Genomic DNA, 18,529 nt, shown 5'->3' on the forward strand with positions numbered 1-18,529 from the left:
GCAGCTCCAGATTTCAGCAAGACCTTCAAGCTGGAGGTAGATGCAAGTGCCACTGGTGCTGGGGCAGTGTTGCTCCAAGACGGGACAGATGACATCAGTCACCCAGTTTCCTACTACTCAGCTAAGTTCAAGCCTCATCAATTAAACTATTCCACAATTGAGAAGGAAACATTAGCCATGCTATTGGCTTTGCAGCATTTTGAAGTTTATGTGGGCTCAACAAGTCCTGTGATAGTCTACACAGACCATAATCCATTGGTTTTCCTGAACTGTATGTATAACCACAACCAGCGGTTAATGCGCTGGGCTTTATTGGCCCAAGAATACAACCTAGACATTAGGCATAAGAAGGGGGTGGACAATGTGATAGCTGATGTACTATCCAGGATATAATGTTGCTTATCTCACTGTGGTACTGTACGTTGAAGAAATGTTTTATGTAGGATTTTATGGGGGAGGGTGTTACGGTCACTGACCTCTAGGGGCTCTCTTCATAAGAGAGTCCTCTCTCTCTCTGTGTTTCAGATGCACAGGTGAAATGTGTTGGAGCTCATCAGCCACTCCATAAAGAGCTTCATACAACCAGTGTTGGATCCCTTCTTGTTTGGGCCTTGACCTGATCTGACACTTTGACTGGTGACTGAGTGATTTTGGCTGTGAGCCTTTGAAATGTGTTAACCAAGACCTGTTTTGGTGTTTTTTTTCACAGTGGAAGCTGGTAGGGGTTCTCTGCCATTTGTGTTCAACCATTTTTCTCCTGTTTTGATGGCTAGCCAGGGAGTTCAGGTTTTGTCCTTTCTTTTCTTCTATTTACCATTAGAAAGTTCTTTTTAATTTCTTAGCTAGACAGAGGGGGGTGTTTGTTTGTTATTTTGGCCTTGGAGACCCTGAAGATAAATACTTCCCTGTGTTCTGTTCTTTGTTTTAGTTGACTTACCTGCACTGTAAATAAATTATCCACATTTTGCTACAGACAACTGTTTGTTTTTTGTTACAACCAGCGCCAGATTTTACCCTTATTGGTCTTGGGGGGGGTTGTAACAAGGATGTAGGCTATATTTCTTCCCAAACTAACAATGGCTATATAAATTTTATAACAGAGTAAGGTTTCTGTTTTAAAGAATAATTGTACAGCACATACACACACCTACTTATAGCATGTTGCTCAATGTCATAAAGGGGAGGAAAAAACTAATAAAAAAACACTTCTGCAGTTGACAAAGCAGGGTTTCCACCAGAAAACGTCAGAGCCCAGTGGTAGGGGCACCCAGGCGGTCAATTGTGTTTTTGTGTCAGAGGATGTTAAGCTGACAGAAAATTTAAAAATATGAAATGTTACAGGAAGATATCACCAGTGAAATGCTATTTACACCAACAGCAATAGTCTTAAAAGCAACAAATCAAAAAAATACAATTAAAATGAGAAAAAGTAAAGCCTGGCAAACCGCACAACTTATAATACACTGGGGGAAACGCTGCAAAAGAATAAAGGATTACCATAAGTGCTAATTAATAACACAAAATAGGAAAATTTGAGGTAATATCAACGTTTTAACAAATTTTCTGTCAAAAAAAAGAGCGCAAGATTCCTTTGTTTTGATCAGCATTATATGAAAATAGGGTAGACAACATAAATAAGTTGCTTTTCTCATGCAGCAGTTAGATGGAAGGAGAGTGAAAAACCTCTCAGTGGTGGCTGTGGCAGCATCAATCAATACAAGAAAAGAGTTACTATATGATTATAGATGTGTGGATCGGAATTTTCTGAAATAAAATACTGTAGTCGAAATAATAACAACACATGAAACATAAGTTTTTAAATATTATTGTATTAATATTGATAGACTTACATGGACTATAAATAATTACAAACTAACCTCAGCTCTTATAACAAGAAATTACATAACAACTGGTAGAATGGCACTGGAGATAAAATAATAGTTCCTCAGCTGAGTTCACCTACCTTTAGCACCCTTGAGAAACAGTGAAGTTACCACTCTTACACAAGGTATGCTCCATTAAGGGTGAAGAAAGTAGTCATTTTATGTCTTAAATATCAGGAATGTAACTCAGTTCATTAACTCAGATTTATTTTTACTGAACATTCACATATAAAAACAACTGAACTGAAATCATGAAGCAAGAAATTTGTATAAAACGCTGCTGTGAAAAAATGTATAAACAGCTCATTACTCAGTTCAACTCTATCAATTTTCTATTTAATCTCAAATTTTACTAATCCACACAAACATTTCACCAGCAACTTTTTCTCCCTGTGTGCAACATCATCGCTGAGCTATTTCAGAGAACCTACATCACATTCCATTTTTCTACATTGGATGTAAGTGTCTCTCATGGAGTACTACAGTTTAAAAGCCTCAGAAATAGTTTAAAATGACTTAAATCAGGTCATAATGTGTTGGTTATTTAAAATCTTTATATCAATGTTGTAAGGGAGTTTTCACACACTGTTGCTGATATATTGGCCCATTCTTCCATGCATATCTCCTCTAGAGCAGGAATGTTTTGGGGCTCTCGCTGGGCAACACAGACTTTCAACTCCCTTCAATGGTTTGCTATGAGGTTGAGATCTGCAGATAGAAATGCTTCTTACGAAGCTACCCCTTTGTTTCCCTGGCCATGTGTTTGGGATCACTGTCATGCTGAAAGATCAGCCTATGTTTCATCTTGCAAAACTTCTGATGGAAGAAGTATCTCATGATACAGGGTCCCATTCATTCTTTCATATACAAAGATCAGTCATCCTTGTCCAGTTGCAGAGAAACAGCTTCAAAGCATGACGTTGCCATCCCCATGCTTCACAGCAGGTATAGTGTTCTTTGGATGCAACTCAGCATTCACTCTCCTCCAAACACAACTCAAGTTTATACCAAACTGTTCTACTTTGGTTTCATCTGACCATGTGACATTCTCCCGATGCTGTTGTGTAACATCCAAATGCTCTCTAGTAATCTCCAGATGGGCCAGAATATGTACTTTCTTAAGCAGGGGAACGTTTGACTCTGCAGGATCTGAGTACCTGGTGGTCTAGTGGATTTTTCAATTACTTTAGATTGTTTAACACCTTGCAGTGTGAAAGTGAACCATACCAGCTAAAATGTAACAAATGTTGTAATTTCAGTCTTCAGTCCCCAATTGAACTGAGTCACTGGACTAGCAGGTGTGAAAACACCCTTAGTGGAGTTAATGCAAGTCAAAGCATACACTTAATTTTCTGAGATAACACAATGACATTTAAGCAGATAATAATGGAATTTGAATTATTGGAATCACACATACCCGTCTTCACAGATTACTGTAGCCATTGCACCAATTATAGTACCCTCTTCGGTTTCAAATGACATGTGCGGTTTTGTTTCTGGGACACCACAGTCTGACCCTTTGATATAAAGAAACAACAAAAACAAAACAAACAACCCCCCCCCAAAAAAAAGTAGACATTATTTTAGGATTACATAAAGCCAAGATGACCATGAAAGGCATGATGGATGACTGTTTGTAAGATGTAAAATGCAAGTTAAACAAGACTCACGCTTGCAGTTGCTTCACAGCAGGTATAGTGTTCTTTGGATGCAACTCAGCATTCACTCTCCTCCAAACACAAATCAAATTTATACCAAACTGTTCAACTTTGGTTTCATCTGACCATGTGACATTCTCCCAATGCTGTTGTGGAACATCCAAATGCTCTCTAGTAATCTTCAGATGGGCCAGGATATGTACTTTCTTAAGCAGGGGAACGTTTGACTCTGCAGGATCTGAGTACCTGGTGGTCTAGTGTGTTACTGAGAGTAGCCTTTGTTGCGTTAGACCCAACCTTCTGCAGGTCATTCTGCCCCACCTCCATTTTCTTTTGGGTGACTGTGAGTCTGGAGGTAGAGCAGTCATCTGTGATAGGAAGGTGGAAGGTTAAAGTCCAGCATCCCCTGCCACATGTTGGTGTGCTCCTGGGCAAGGCACATAACTGACAAATTGCTTTCCAGTCTGTGTATCGGTTTACAAATGTGTGAGCATTTATGAATGCAAATGGGTGAATGTAACTCTAATGTAAAGCGCTTTAAGTGGTCAAAATGATTGGAAAAGCTGTATATGTTCAGCCCATTTACCATTTTCCATCTGAAATTTTTGATGCATGGAGTGAGATCCTTCTTGGATCCCTAATCAAGCGGTATTATCAGTAGTCTTGAATGTCTTCCATTTTCTCATTACTGCTCCCACAGAACAATACAAGCACAATAACAAACAAAAATAATGCTGGCTATGTAATTTTTTTTCAAAGAGAGTTTCATAGGGGCTGCACAGTGGAGCAGTTGGTAGCTATGTTGCCTTTCAGCAAGAAGGTCCTGGGTTCAATTCCCAGTTCGGCGTCTTTCTGCACGGAGTTTGCATTTTCTCAATGTACATGCATGGTTTCTCACCGGGTTCTACAGCTTCCTCCCACAGACCAAAAACAACGTTCAGGTAAATTGGTCTCTCTAAATTCTCCCTAGCTGTGTGTGTGTGCATGGCTGTTTATGTTGTGTGAAGAAGAAAGTCACATTTGTGTCTTCTTTTAAGCTTTTCATGTTATTTTCTTCAGTAGCTGATGCAACTGCCACACCACCAAAGGCGAGTAGGTGAGCAGGATTTTTCAATTACTTTGGATTGTTTAACACCTTGCAGTGTGAAAGTGAACCATACCAGATAAAATGTAACACATGTTGTAATTTCAGTCTTCAGTCCCCAATTGAACTGAGTCGACTGGACTATCAGGTGTGAAAACACCCTTAGTGGAATTACTGCAAGTCACCACATACACTTAATTTTCTGAGATAACACAATGACATTTTAGCAGATTATAATGGAATTTGAATACTTGGAATCATACACACCCGTCTTCACAGATTACTGTAGCCATTGCACCAATTATAGTACCGTGGCTGGTATCAAATGACATGTGCGGTGTTGCTTCTGGGACACCACAGTCTGACCCTTTGATATAAAGAAACAACAAAAACAAAACAAACAACCAAAAAAAATTTAAAAAAGTAGACATTATTGTAGGATTACAAAGAGCCAAGATGACCATGAAAGGCATGATGGATGACTGTTGGTTAGATGTAAAATGCAAGTTAAACAAGACTCACTCTTGCAGATGATATCTTGCTTGGTCCACTTCCCATTGACACATCTAATGATTCCAGTGCCACCTATTTGATCACACCCCTTCATGCATTCATATTTGATCACAGTACCACTTGGAAAAATCCTTTTTCGGAGGGACTCAGCAGAGAGAACTGTGTTCTGTACATGTTGAGGTTTGGAACAGTCAGCTAGGAGAAAATAAAAATAAAGAAAAATCACACACAAACACATACACACATAAAAGCAAAGCTATTATGTATGTATAAAAACGTTTGCAGATAACACAAATCGTAAGTGTCTCTTTTATGGAAAAATATGTTGTGAATGGCCCATCTGGGAACATGCATTGCAAATCAGCTAAAGCTATAAATGTTACAGTGTTCATAATTTGTTTATACTTAACACTTGTCCCCATTCAAAAAAACAATACAGAAAAAAGCATCTTTTACTTTTTTAATCATGTTAGAAATTTAATGACATTTGACAAAAACCTATGAGATAAATTAAAAAATAACCATTGGTCATGATGTTAGGTTATCTTATGAAGCCTGAATAAAAACACAAGAACTTACGGACACATCGTGGTGACTGAGAATCATATCCACCAGTTTCAGTACACCTAATGGTTTCATTCCCAAACAAGGTGTATCCTGTGTTACATGTGAAACGTATAGTTTGTCGATATTCTGGTTCAAGATCATTATTCCAAGAATGTCTGCCATTTTCCACTCTGGTCGGTTTGGGACAAGTAACAACTGCAAAAATTGGCAAAAGAAAAAGAAAATTGCTGTTACAGGTACAAAATACTTTAGTTGAAAAAAAAGAGAAGAATTTAAACTGAAAAACATTTACCTTCACAATTTGCAGTCTGTTTGTTAGATGTAAAATGCAAGTTAAACAAGACTCACGTTTGCAGATGATATCTGGCTTGGTCCACTTCCCATTGACACATCTAATGATCCCAGTGCCACTTATTTTATTATATCCAATTATGCACTGATATTTGATCACAGTACCACTTGGAAAAATACTTTTTAGGAGGGACTCAGCAGAGAGAACTGTGTTCTGTACATGTTGAGGATTGGAACAGTCAGCTAGGAGAAAATAAAAATGAAGAAAAATCACACACAAACACACACATAAAAGCAAAGTTGTTGTTGTGGCATTTGGTTATTTAAAAACATATTCTAAAAAATATGTTTAAAAAACAAATTAGTTGAAGCTTATATTTGAACACAAAAAAGTGTCAAATGTTTGGACATGATGTTTGCGTAAGCGCAAAATTTCTGTATGTAAACAATGGCATGCAAGGTGTCTGTATTTATAAATCTGATTAAGTCAATGCCTCACAAGCTATGAACCTAACTGGACGTCCTGGGAATCAGGGAAGGAAATTTAGCATGTTCTCCATTGCTCACAGTGGCTGGTGAATAAAACATTTCATCGATTTTTTCACCAGCCACTTTTTTTTTGTCTTTGTATTGTCATCCGTTCTTAAAATTACTTTGATCATGTTACAATGTGTTGCTTTTTTTAGATATTTATAGCCAAATTGTCAGGGAGTTTTAACATATATTTAATGCTCATTGTCAAAAGATGGGGCAATAATTTTCATACAACTTAATATAAATATACATTTTATTTCAGTGATTTTGTCACAAAGTACAAAATAAGCTAAATATAATACATTTTTGGATTATGCTTGTATTGTATAAACTTTGAATTGTGGTTGGGATTTTTAACTCTATTATATAAACAACCACAAACCACAGGATATTTTTTTGGGTACGGGGGGTTTCAGCACATCAATGAAAATATTGCAACAAAAGATTCTAACTTTTCCTCTTTTACAATTTCACTGCAAGATCGAAAGTAATTGTCTCTTTTATGGAAAAATATGTTGTGAATGGCTCATTTGGGAATGTGCATTGCAAAACAGCTAAAGTTATAAATGTTATAGTGTTCATAATTTGTTTATACTTAACACTTGTCCCCATTCAAAAAAACAATAAATGGTAAAATGGACTGAATTTATATAGCACTTTTCCAGTCATTTTGACCAATCAAAGCGCTTTATACTAGTGTCACATTCACCCATTCACACACCGATACGCAGACCGGTAGGCATTTTGGGGTTAAGTGCCTTGCCCAGAGGAACATCGACATATGGCAGGAGGAAGCTGGAATCGAACCTACAACCTTCCGATTGCAAGACGACAACTCTGCCACACAGCCACAGTCACCCCAAAAAGAACAAAAGCATCTTTTACTTTTTTGATCATGTTAGAAATTTAATGACACTTGACAAAAACCTATGAGATAAATTAAAAAATAACCGTTAATCATGTTGTTAGGTTTTCATCTCAGGATGGATCATTGTCAGTTTTATACTGTGGTGAAATGATAGGCTGGACAATGAGCTAATTTACAAGTACTGGAAAGAAGATTTGTGTTATTTGGAAGCTTTTTGTATCTTGTCTCAGCTAACTGATCTTCTATGAAGCCTGAATAAAAAGCACAAGAACTTACGGACACATCGTGGTGGCTGAGAATCATATACACCAGTTACAGTACACCTAATGGTTTCATTCCCAAACAAGGTGTATCCTGTGTTACATGTGAAACGTATAGTTTGTCGATATTCTGGTTCAAGATCATTATTCCAAGAATGTCTGCCATTTTCCACTCTGGTCGGTTTGGGACAAGTAACAACTGCAAAAATTGGCAAAAGAAAAAGAAAATAGCTTTTTCAGGTACAAAATACTTTAGTTGAAAAAAAGAGAAGAATTTAAACTGAACAACATTTACCTTCACAATTTGCAGTTCCAAACCATCCTGTGTCAAGACAATGTTTGAAACGCGATCCATTGAGCCGGAAACTGCATAAAATCAAAAGAATTCATAAAGACTGTTAGTATCTATTTGACAATAAGAAGAGTTCAGCTGATGAATAGCATTTAATAATTAAAGATAATGCTACTAATTTTATATTTTATATTTACTCTTTCACACAGAGTCATAGTTTGCTGATGGAATGCAAAAACCCAACCTTTAAGGAGATAGCAGGCTATATTCCTTCTCAAAATAGCGATGGCTATATCATCTTTTTTATGAAAGAAAAACTTTTGTTTTGCTTTAAAGTAAAATTGCACAGAATAGATGCACATCTCTCCATGCTGCCTTTGTTGCACCATTTTACATAGATAGAAAGAATCATGATAGTTCTGTTAATTTGCTTCTCTCATGCAGCATTGTAATGGAGTGAGACAAAACATAACACATGTTGCTCAATGTCATAAAGTGAAGGAAAAAAGCTAATTATTAAACCAAAACAATAATAAACTGGCAAATAAAGAATACATTTTGATAGATAACTGAAAAAAAAAATAATTAAAGGCAGCTTTTTAGTTTTTGCCATTTGTTTAACAACCTTTACGAAATACATAACTGACTCACAAAAAAGTTATGTCTAACTTCTCATAAATCAAAAAAACAAAAAAAACTCTCTTCTGCAGTTCACAAAAGATTAAAGGGCTACCTATAAGAGCTAATTCATAACACATAATAGAACAATTTGGTTAAATATCTGCATTTTAACAGTGTGTTTCAGACAAAATGTCAACATAGGCTTCTATCTTCTGCCATTAGGTCATTGTTCAGACTAAAAATATGTTTGCATCAGCTTTACATGAAGACTGGGAGGAAGGAACAAAGCATGCTCCTAAGTTGCTTTTTTTTCATGCAGCAGACAGATGGAAGGTTAGGAGAGTGAAAAAGACCCTCGTAGTGGATGTGGCACTATCAATTAATCCAAGAAAAGAGTTACTAATTGATTACTGATATATGGATTGCAATATTCTTAAATAAATAATACCACCATTAATCCATCCATCCATTTTTTTTTCTTACACCCTTATCCCATCGGGGTCGGGAAGGGTACTGGTGCCTATCTCCAGCTGTCACAACAATCAATCAAATATGAAAAATATGTTTTTTTCTCGGTGTATGCAACATAGTCCCATCATTCTGCAGGTCATTCTGCCCCCTCCCTGTTTTTTTCGGGGTGAATCTGGAGGTAGAGCAGTCATCTTGTCACTGGAAGGTGGTAGGTTTAATTCCAGCTTCCTCTTGCCACATGTTGGTGTGCTCCTGGGCAAGGCACATAACTGACAAATTGCTTTCCAGTTTGTGTATCGGTTTACAAATGTGTGAGCATTTATGAATGCAAATGGCTGAATGTAACTCTAATGTAAAGCGCTTTAAGTGGTCAAAATGATTGGAAAAGCTGTAGATGTTCAGCCCATTTACCATTTTTCATCTGGAATTTTTGATGCATGGAGTGAGATCCTTCTTGGATCCCTAATCAAGCGGTATTATCAATAATCTTGAATGTCTTCCATTTTCTCATTACTGCTCCCACAGAACAATACAAGCACAATAACAAACAAAAATAATGCTGGATATGTAATTTTTTTTAAAAGAGAGTTTCATAGGGGCTGCACAGTGGAGCAGTTGGTAGCAATGTTGCCTTGTAGCAAGAAGGTCCTGCGTTCAATTCCCAGCATGGCGTCTTTCTGCATAAGTTTGCATTTTCTCAATGTACATGCATGGGTTCTCACCTGGTTCTACGGCTTCCTCCCACAGACCAAAAACAACTTTCAGGTAAATTGGTCTCTCTAAATTTTCCCTAGCTGTGTGTGTGTGTGCATGGTTGTTTATGTTGTGTGAAGAAGAAAGTCACACTCGTGTCTTCTTTTAAGTTTTTTATGTTATTTTCTTCAGTAGATCTTGATGGAACTGCCACACCACCAAAGGCGAGTAGGTGACAAGGATTTTTCAATTACTTTGGATTGTTTAACACCTTGCAGTGTGAAAGTGAACCATACCAGCTAAAATGTAACACATGTTGTAATTTCAGTCTTCAGTCCCCAATTGAACTGAGTCGACTGGACTATCAGGTGTGAAAACACCCTTAATTGAGTTACTGCAAGTCACCACATACACTTAATTTTCTGAGATAACACAATGACATTTAAGCAGATAATAATGGAATTTAAATACTTGGAATCATACATACCCTTCTTCACAGGTTACTGTAACCACAGCACCAAATAGAGTACCCTGGCTGGTATCAAATACCATGTGCTGTTTTGCTTCTGGGAGACCACAGTTTTTCTCTTTGATATAAAGAAACAACAAAAACAAAACAAACAACAACAAGAAAAAAAAAAAAAAAAAAAAAAAAGAAAAGTAGACATTATTGTAGGATTACATAGTGCCAAGATGACCATGAAAGGCATGATGGATGACTGTTTGTTAGATGTAAAATGCAAGTTAAACAAGACTCACTCTTGCAGATGATATCTGGCTTGGTCCACTTCCCATTGACACATCTAATGATCCCAGTGCCACTTATTTGATCATATCCAATTATGCACTGATATTTGATCACAGTACCACTTGGAAAAATGCTTTTTCGGAGGGATTCAGCAGAGAGAACTGTGTTCTCTATATGTTGAGGTTTGGAACAGTCAGCTAGGAGAAAATAAAAATAAAGAAAAATCACACACACATAAATGCAAAGCTGTTGTTGTGGTATTTGGTAATTTAAAAATTATTCAAAAAAATATGTTTGAGAAACTAACTAGTTGAAGCTTATGTTTGAACACAAAAAAGTGTCAAATGTTTCTGTAAGTAAACAATGGCATGCAAGGTGTCTGTATTTATAAATCTGATTAAGTCAGTGCTTCACCAGCTATGAACCTAACTGGACGTCCTGGGAATCAGGGAAGGAAATTTAGCATGTTCTCCATTGCTCACAGTGGCTGGTGAAGAAAACATTTCATCGACTTTTTCACCAGCCACTTTTTTTTTGTCTTTGTATTGTCATCCGTTCTTAAAATTACTTTGATCATGTTACAATGTGTTGCTTTTTTTTAGATATTATCAAAGGATGGGGCAATAATTTTCATAGAGTTTAATATAAATAATCATTTTACTTCAGTGATTTTGTCACAAATTACAATATAAGCAGAATAATAAAAAATTTTTGGATTATGCTTGTATTGTATAAACTTTGAATTGTGGTTGGGATTTTTAACTCTATTATATAAACAACCACAAACCACAGGATATTTTTTTGGGTACGGGGGGTTTCGGCACATCAATGAAAATATTGAAACAAAAGATTCTAATTTTTCTTCTTTTACAATTTCACTGCAAGAACAAAATTAAGTGTCTCTTTTATGGAAAAATATGTTGTGAATGGCCCATCTGGGAATGTGCATTGCAAACCAGCTAAAGCTATAAATGTTATAGTGTTCATAATTTGTTTATACTGAACACTAATAAAGAACAAAAGCATCTTTTACTTTTTTGATCATGTTAGAAATTAAAAAATAACTGTTAGTCATGATGTTGTTAGGTTTCCATCTCAGGATGGATCATTGTCAGTTTTGTACAGTGGAGAAATGATAGGCTAGACAATCAGTTAATTTACAAGTAGTGGAAAGACGATTTGTGTTATTTGCAAGCTTTTTGTATCTTGTCTCAGCTAACTGATCTTCTATGAAGCCTGGAAAAAAGCACAAGAACTTACGGACACATCGTGGTGGCTGAGAATCATATCCACCAGTTTCAGTACACCTAATGATTTCATTCCCAAACAAGGTGTATCCTGTGTTACATGTGAAATGTACAGTTTCTCGATATTCTGGTTTACGAACATTATTCCAAGAATGTCTGCCATTTTCCACTCTGGTCGGTTTGGGACAAGTAACAACTGCAAAAATTGGAAAAAGAAAAAGAAAATTGCTGTTTAAGGTACAAAATACTTTAATTGAGAAAAAAAAGAGAATAATTTAAACTGAACAGAGCTAAAAAAAAACTGTTAGTCATGATGTTGTCAGGTTTCCATCTCAGGATGGATCATTGTCAGTTTTATACAGTAGTGAAATGATAGGCTGGACAATCAGCTAATTTACAAGTAGTGGAAAGATGATTCATGTTATTTGCAAGCTGTTTGTATCTTGTCTCAGCTAACTGATCTTCTATGAAGCCTGAAAAAAAGCACAATTACTTACTGACACATCGTGGTGGCTGAGAATCATATCCACCAGTTTCAGTACACCTAATGGTTTTATTCCCAACCAAGTTGTATCCTGTGTTACATGTGAAATATACAGTTTCTTGATATTCTGGTTTACGGACATTATTCCAAGAATGTCTGCCATTTTCCACTCTGGTCGGTTTGGGACAAGTAACAACTGCAAAAATTGGAAAAAAAAAAAAGAAAGAAAATTGCTGTTTAAGGTACAAAATACTTTAATTGAGAAAAAAAAGAGAATAATTTAAACTGAACAGAGCTAAAAATAACTGTTAGTCATGATGTTGTTAGGTTTCCATCTCAGGATGGATCATTGTCAGTTTTATACAGTAGTGAAATGGTAGGCTGGACAATGAGCTAATTTACAAGTAGTGGAAAGACGATTTGTGTTATTTGGAAGCTGTTTGTATCTTGTCTCAGCTAACTGATCTTCTATGAAGCCTCATAAAAAGCACAATTACTTACTGACACATCGTGGTGGCTGAGAATCATATCCACCAGTTTCAGTACACTCAATGATTTCATTCCCAACCAAGTTGTATCCTGTGTTACATGTGAAACGTATAGTTTGTCGATATTCTGGTTTACGGACATTATTCCAAGAATGTCTGCCATTTTCCACTCTGGTCGGTTTAGGACAAGTAACAACTGCAAAAATTGGAAAAAGAAAAAGAAAATTGCTGTTTCAGGTACAAAATACTTTAATTGAGAAAAAAAGAGAATAATTTAAACTGAACAGAGCTAAAAATAACTGTTAGTCATAATGTTGTTAGGTTTCCATCTCAGGATGGATCATTGTCAGTTTTATACTGTGGTGAAATGATAGGCTGGACAATGAGCTAATTTAAAAGTAGTGGAAAGACGATTTGTGTTATTTGGAAGCTTTTTGTATCTTGTCTCAGCTAACTGATATTCTATGAAACCTGAAAAAAAGCACAATTACTTACTGACACATCGTGGTGGCTGAGAATCATATCCACCAGTTTCAGTACACCTAATGGTTTCATTCCCAACCAAGTTGTATCCTGTGTTACATGTGAAACGTATAGTTTGTCGATATTCTGGTTCAAGATCATTATTCCAAGAATGTCTGCCATTTTCCACTCTGGTCGGTTTGGGACAAGTAACAACTGCAAAAATTGGAAAAAGACAAAGAAAATAGCTGTTTATGGTACAAAATACTTTAATTGAGAAAAAAAAAGAGAATAATTTAAACTGAACAGAGCTAAAAATAACTGTTCGTCATGATGTTGTTAGGTTTCCATCTCAGAATGGATCATTGTCAGTTTCATACTGTGGTGAAATAATAGGCTGGACAATCAGCTAATTTACAAGTAGTGGAAAGACGATCTGTGTTATTTGCAAGATGTTTGTATCTTGTCTCAGCTAACTGATCTTCTATGAAGCCTGAATAAAAGCACAAGAACTTACTGACACATCGTGGTGGCTGAGAATTATAAACACCAGTTTCAGTACACCTAATGGTTTCATTCCCAACCAAGTTGTATCCTGTGTTACATGTGAAACGTATGGTTTGTCGATATTCTGGTTTACGGACATTATTCCAAGAATGTCTGCCATTTTCCACTTCATCCGGTGTGAGACAAGTTACAGCTGGACAAATTGGCAAAAGAAAAAGAAAATTGCTGTTTAATGTACAAAATACTTTAGTTGAGTAAAAAAGAGAATAATTGAACAGAGCTAAAAAATAACTGTTAGTCATGATGTTGTTAGGTTTCCATCTCAGGATGGATCATTGTCAGTTTTATACTGTAGTGAAATGACAGGCTGGACAATCAGCTAATTTACAAATAGTGGAAACATGGTTTACTTTATTCACAAGTGTATTTGTAAACTGTTTGTATGTTGTCTTAGCTAACATATTTTCTATAGATTCTGAAATAAAGCACAAGAACTTACCAATGCATTTTGGTGGCTCAGGATCATATTTGCCTCTTCTATTGCACGTAATGGTTTTACTCCCATGCAAGTTGTATCCTGGGTTACAAGTGAAATTTATACTTTGTCGATATTCTGGTTTACGGTGACTAGTCCAAGTATGTGCGCCATTTCCTATACTCGGTATGGAACAAGTAACATCTGAAAAAATTGGCAAAAGAAAAAGAAAGTTGCTGTTACAGGCACAAATTACTTCAGCTGAAAAAAAGGAGAGAATAATTTATACTGAACAATACTCACATACACAACGTCCATCTCCAAACCATCCTGTGTGGGTGCAACGTTTTATGCTCCATCCAGAGAGCTTGTAACTGCATAAAGTCAAAAGAAGTAATGAAGACTAAAAGAATTTGTTTGACCATAAGAAAAGTTCAGCTGGTGAATAACATTTAATAATTAAAGATTATGCTGCTAATTTTACATTTTCTATTTACTTTTTCACACAGAATCATAGCTTTCTGATGGGATGCAAAAAATCCTTCTCTTCTCAAAATAGTGATGGCTATATAATCTTTTTTATGAAAGAGAAACTTTTGTTTTCTTTAACGTAAAATTGCACAACATGGATGCACATCTCTCCGTGCTGCCGATGTTGCATCCTTGAACATAGAGAGCAAGAATCAGGATAGTTCTGTTAACTTGCTTCTCTCATGCAGCATTGTAATGGAGTGAGACATAAACACTGTCAAAGTGGAGGGAAAAAGCTAATTACATAAGCAAAGTAATAATAAACTGGCAAATAAAGAATACATTTTTATATTTATGCAAAATAAAATGACTAAAGGCAGGTTTCTAGTTTCTGCCATTAGATTTACAATACAAAATACATAACTGACTCACAGAAAGATTATGTCTAACAACTCATAAAACAAACAAACAAACAAAAAACAACCCTCTTCTGCAGTTCACAAAATAAAAAAAGGATTACCTATAAGAGCTTATTAATAACACATAATAGAACAATTTGGTTAAATATCTGCATTTTAACAGTTTGTTGCAGACAAAATGTCAGCGTAGGCTTCTTTCTTCTGCCATTAGGTTATTGTTCAGACTACAAATATGTTTGCATTAGCTTTACAAAAAGACTGGGAGGAAGGAACAAAGCATGCTCCTAAGTTGCTTTGTTTCATGCAGCAGATTGATGGAAGGTTAGGAGAGTGAAAAAGCCCCTCGTAGTGGATGTGTCACTATCAATTAATCCAAGAAATGTTACTAATTGATTACTAATTTGTGGATTGCAATTTTCTTAAATTAAATAAGAAAATTATTTGTCCATCCATTTTTTTTCTTACACCCTTATCCCATCAGGGTCGGGATTGGTGCTGGTGCCTATCTCCAGCTGTCACAACGACTAATCACTTATGAAAAATATGTTTTTAACAAAGTTTGTATTATAGGTAATATTAACAGACTTATTTGAAATATTAACATTGACTGTAAACCTTTTTAATGTAAACTCTTCTAATAATAAATCACATAACAACTGCATAAAATATGTGCAAATTGCACTGGAGATAGAATAATAGTCCTTCAACCTATTCCACCTGTCTTTAGCAACCATTGCAAAAAGGTCATTCATACTCCCTCATCAGGTATGTTTTACTCATGGTGAAAAAAGTAGTCATTTTTAATAATATATTAAATATTTGAATTTTAAATCAGGATATTAGCTCAGATTTTCTTTACTGAATATTCACACATAAAAAAAGCACTGAATTGAACTCATAACGCAAGAAATTTCTATAAAATTTAGATCTGAAAAAATATATATATAAACAACTCCATAAACCTTATAAAACTCAATTCAACTCAGTTAATGTTACATTTTATTTTGACATATATTTGTACAAATTTTACTGGCTCTAATGTTTGTATTTTTAAATGTGTGGATATATCTATATGAAATTTAATTGCTACATATTACATAAATACTGGTATTGCAGCAATGAACATGTTAGTGTCCCTCATGATTTCGGGCACATTCATACCTAACACATTTGGTCTGGTTTGAACAGATCAAAGTTTGTTTCCCCTGTTGGTCCAGACCTTTTATGGAGCTGTGAATACAGTCATGCAAATCCTGGTGTGAACCAAACAACGAGACTGAGACTAATTTTTTAGGTGATCTCTTGACTTGCAGTAAATTGGCCTCAAAATCTTAGTCTCAGTTTGATTAAAGTGAAATCTGGAACAATTATTTTTAGGTTCTCTGCTTTCAAACTAATTCTCGTACAGTTTGCCTTGGTGCAAACCAAATACATGAAATATCCATCTTTTTAGACTACACAATTCCTTGTTGGTCCGTATTATGGTAAAAATGAACACATCAGAGATGCCTGCACTTCCATATGTGGTGATTTTAATGAACTTGTAGCTGTTCTCCTGTTTTCTGCTTAGCAATGCTGTTGCCAGTTTGTGTTGGGTCAGCGCAGGTGGAACAAACACATTTGCAAACTCTGTTTCAAAATTAGAAATATTCCATCGCTATTTCTGTGTCAATGGGGTGAACAAGTTTTTTAATTACTTTGAATTGTTTAAAAAAGTACAGTGTGAAAGCGAACCACACCAGTTAAAATGGAACAAATGTTGCAATTTTGGCCCTCAGTTGAACTGAGCCAAGCAGACTGACGGACATGAAAAGATTGTTTTGAGTTCTTGCAAGTCAAGACATACACTTGATTTTCTGAGACAAAACAATGTCATTGAAGCAGATAAACTAATTTAAATATTTGTAATCATACATACCCTTTTTCACAAGACATAAAAACCGATGCACCAAGTAGAGTCCCCTGCCTGGTGTCAAGTATCATGTGTGGTTGTGGTTCAGGGGGACCACAGTCCATGGCTTTAATATAAAAATACAACAAAAATAAGAATACAAAAGAACAACAGGCATCAGTGTGATATTATCTTGAGCGAAGATGACAATGTAAAGCATGTTAGATAACTGTTTTTGTCAGATGTAAATTGCAAGTTAGACAGGACTCACGCCTGCAGGTGATGTCTGGCTTGGTCCACTTCCCATTGACGCAGGTCATCTTCCCAGTGCCACTTACTTTATTATATCCAAGTATGCACTTATACTTGATCACAATACCATCAGGGAATTTTTTTATTTTAAGAGATTCCTCTGTGATCTCTATGTCTACTCTATTTGTAGGTTTTTTACAATCAGCTAGGAGAAAAGAAAAATGAAGAAAAATGACACAAAGACACATAAAAGCAAAGCTGTTATTGTGACTTTGGTTATTTTAAAATGACTCTCCAACATAAGTTGAAAAATATGTTAGTTGAAGTAAGACTGGGGCATATGAGAAAAATCTAATATCCTGATATATTTTTACTATGTCACGATACACAGTATACAATATTCTTAAATGAACTGCAATGTTATTTCAATCTGGAGAGACTCAGACGGAGTAAAGGGAAACCAGTAGAAGAGTTTATTGATATACAAATTAGAGTCTTTGGCACAGGGGCCCCAGCTGAGGACATCAATTATCACAAACTTTCCGATGGGCTCGGATGAGCATTCCGTATGCTGAGAGGAACGTTATCCCCCGGGACCCGACAGTGGTGGTGGAGGCGATGAAGGATGTGGCCGAATGGCTGAGCAAGTGGAGGTGAAGGGGTGGAGGTGGGTTGAGCTCTGCTGGAAGCGGGAGACGCCATGGATGATGGTCCTTATCAGCTGGAATATGGGCGGTGATTGGATGTGACGCATCTTGGACCAGCGTTGATTAATCAATGGTGATGAGCATGCTGCACCGGTTGGGGTTAGAAGAGTCTTCCAGTTTGAATTTGCACCTGGGCTTCATTTTATAAATCCCTTGCAGCATGATGTCACACACTCACACTTTACCGCCCCCATTTCCCTGCTAGACTTAAATGTAAGCTCATATAAAAATGGATTCAGTATTTTGCGTAGGAACTAACAGCAGATGGTAGCAGTGAGCTTCAGGTTCTGTAAACGGATTTGATTACAGAACTAGTGAGGGGGCAGTGAAATGCTAATGTTAAATCCACCCATATGTCCAATATTAACTGCATGTTTTTAAATGCTGACGTCAGTAATTCCTTTTTAAGTCTCCAAATCCTTTTGGATTGATATTGATGCTCTGTACCAATTACTTTTTTCTAAACTTTATTGTCTTATGTACATACATCTATAGTAGATTGTTTTTTATCAGTACTTTTGACTCGGTAGACATTATAGATCATATGACGAACTGCGAACGTCCAGCAAATGTTTTGTCAAATCTTAATAAATGTCTGATGGACGTTTGCTGTTGATTTGACGCTCTGCGTCGTTATGACAAC

General features: G+C 36.1%; 1 protein-coding gene across 7 annotated transcripts in view; it reads right to left on the bottom strand.

Annotated features, from left to right (window-relative positions):
• The window catches only part of LOC129372762 (sushi, von Willebrand factor type A, EGF and pentraxin domain-containing protein 1-like), an 86,863-nt gene that overhangs the window by 41,189 nt on the left and 27,145 nt on the right, over positions 1–18,529 (bottom strand). For 3 of the 7 annotated variants that reach the window (XM_055050251.1, XM_055050254.1, XM_055050253.1), the window contains 13 exons: positions 14,171–14,350; positions 13,682–13,864; positions 13,198–13,380; positions 12,716–12,898; positions 12,228–12,410; positions 11,744–11,926; positions 10,495–10,680; positions 10,223–10,322; positions 7,954–8,024; positions 7,675–7,857; positions 6,054–6,239; positions 5,718–5,900; positions 5,148–5,333 (listed from right to left, as the gene is read on the bottom strand). In XM_055050251.1, the coding sequence (XP_054906226.1) occupies positions 5,148–5,333; positions 5,718–5,900; positions 6,054–6,239; positions 7,675–7,857; positions 7,954–8,024; positions 10,223–10,322; positions 10,495–10,680; positions 11,744–11,926; positions 12,228–12,410; positions 12,716–12,898; positions 13,198–13,380; positions 13,682–13,864; positions 14,171–14,350 (2,190 nt within the window). Of the gene's footprint in view, positions 1–5,147; positions 5,334–5,717; positions 5,901–6,053; positions 6,240–7,674; positions 7,858–7,953; positions 8,025–10,222; positions 10,323–10,494; positions 10,681–11,743; positions 11,927–12,227; positions 12,411–12,715; positions 12,899–13,197; positions 13,381–13,681; positions 13,865–14,170; positions 14,351–14,449; positions 14,521–16,954; positions 17,055–17,198; positions 17,385–18,529 lie in introns of all 7 variants that reach the window. The other 4 variants (XM_055050250.1, XM_055050255.1, XM_055050252.1 and 1 more) reach the window with 4 other exon arrangements.

The sequence above is a fragment of the Poeciliopsis prolifica genome, unplaced genomic scaffold (assembly GCF_027474105.1).
Source record: "Poeciliopsis prolifica strain line A6 unplaced genomic scaffold, Auburn_PproV2 SCAFFOLD030, whole genome shotgun sequence".
NCBI classification, from domain to species: Eukaryota; Metazoa; Chordata; class Actinopteri; order Cyprinodontiformes; family Poeciliidae; genus Poeciliopsis; species Poeciliopsis prolifica.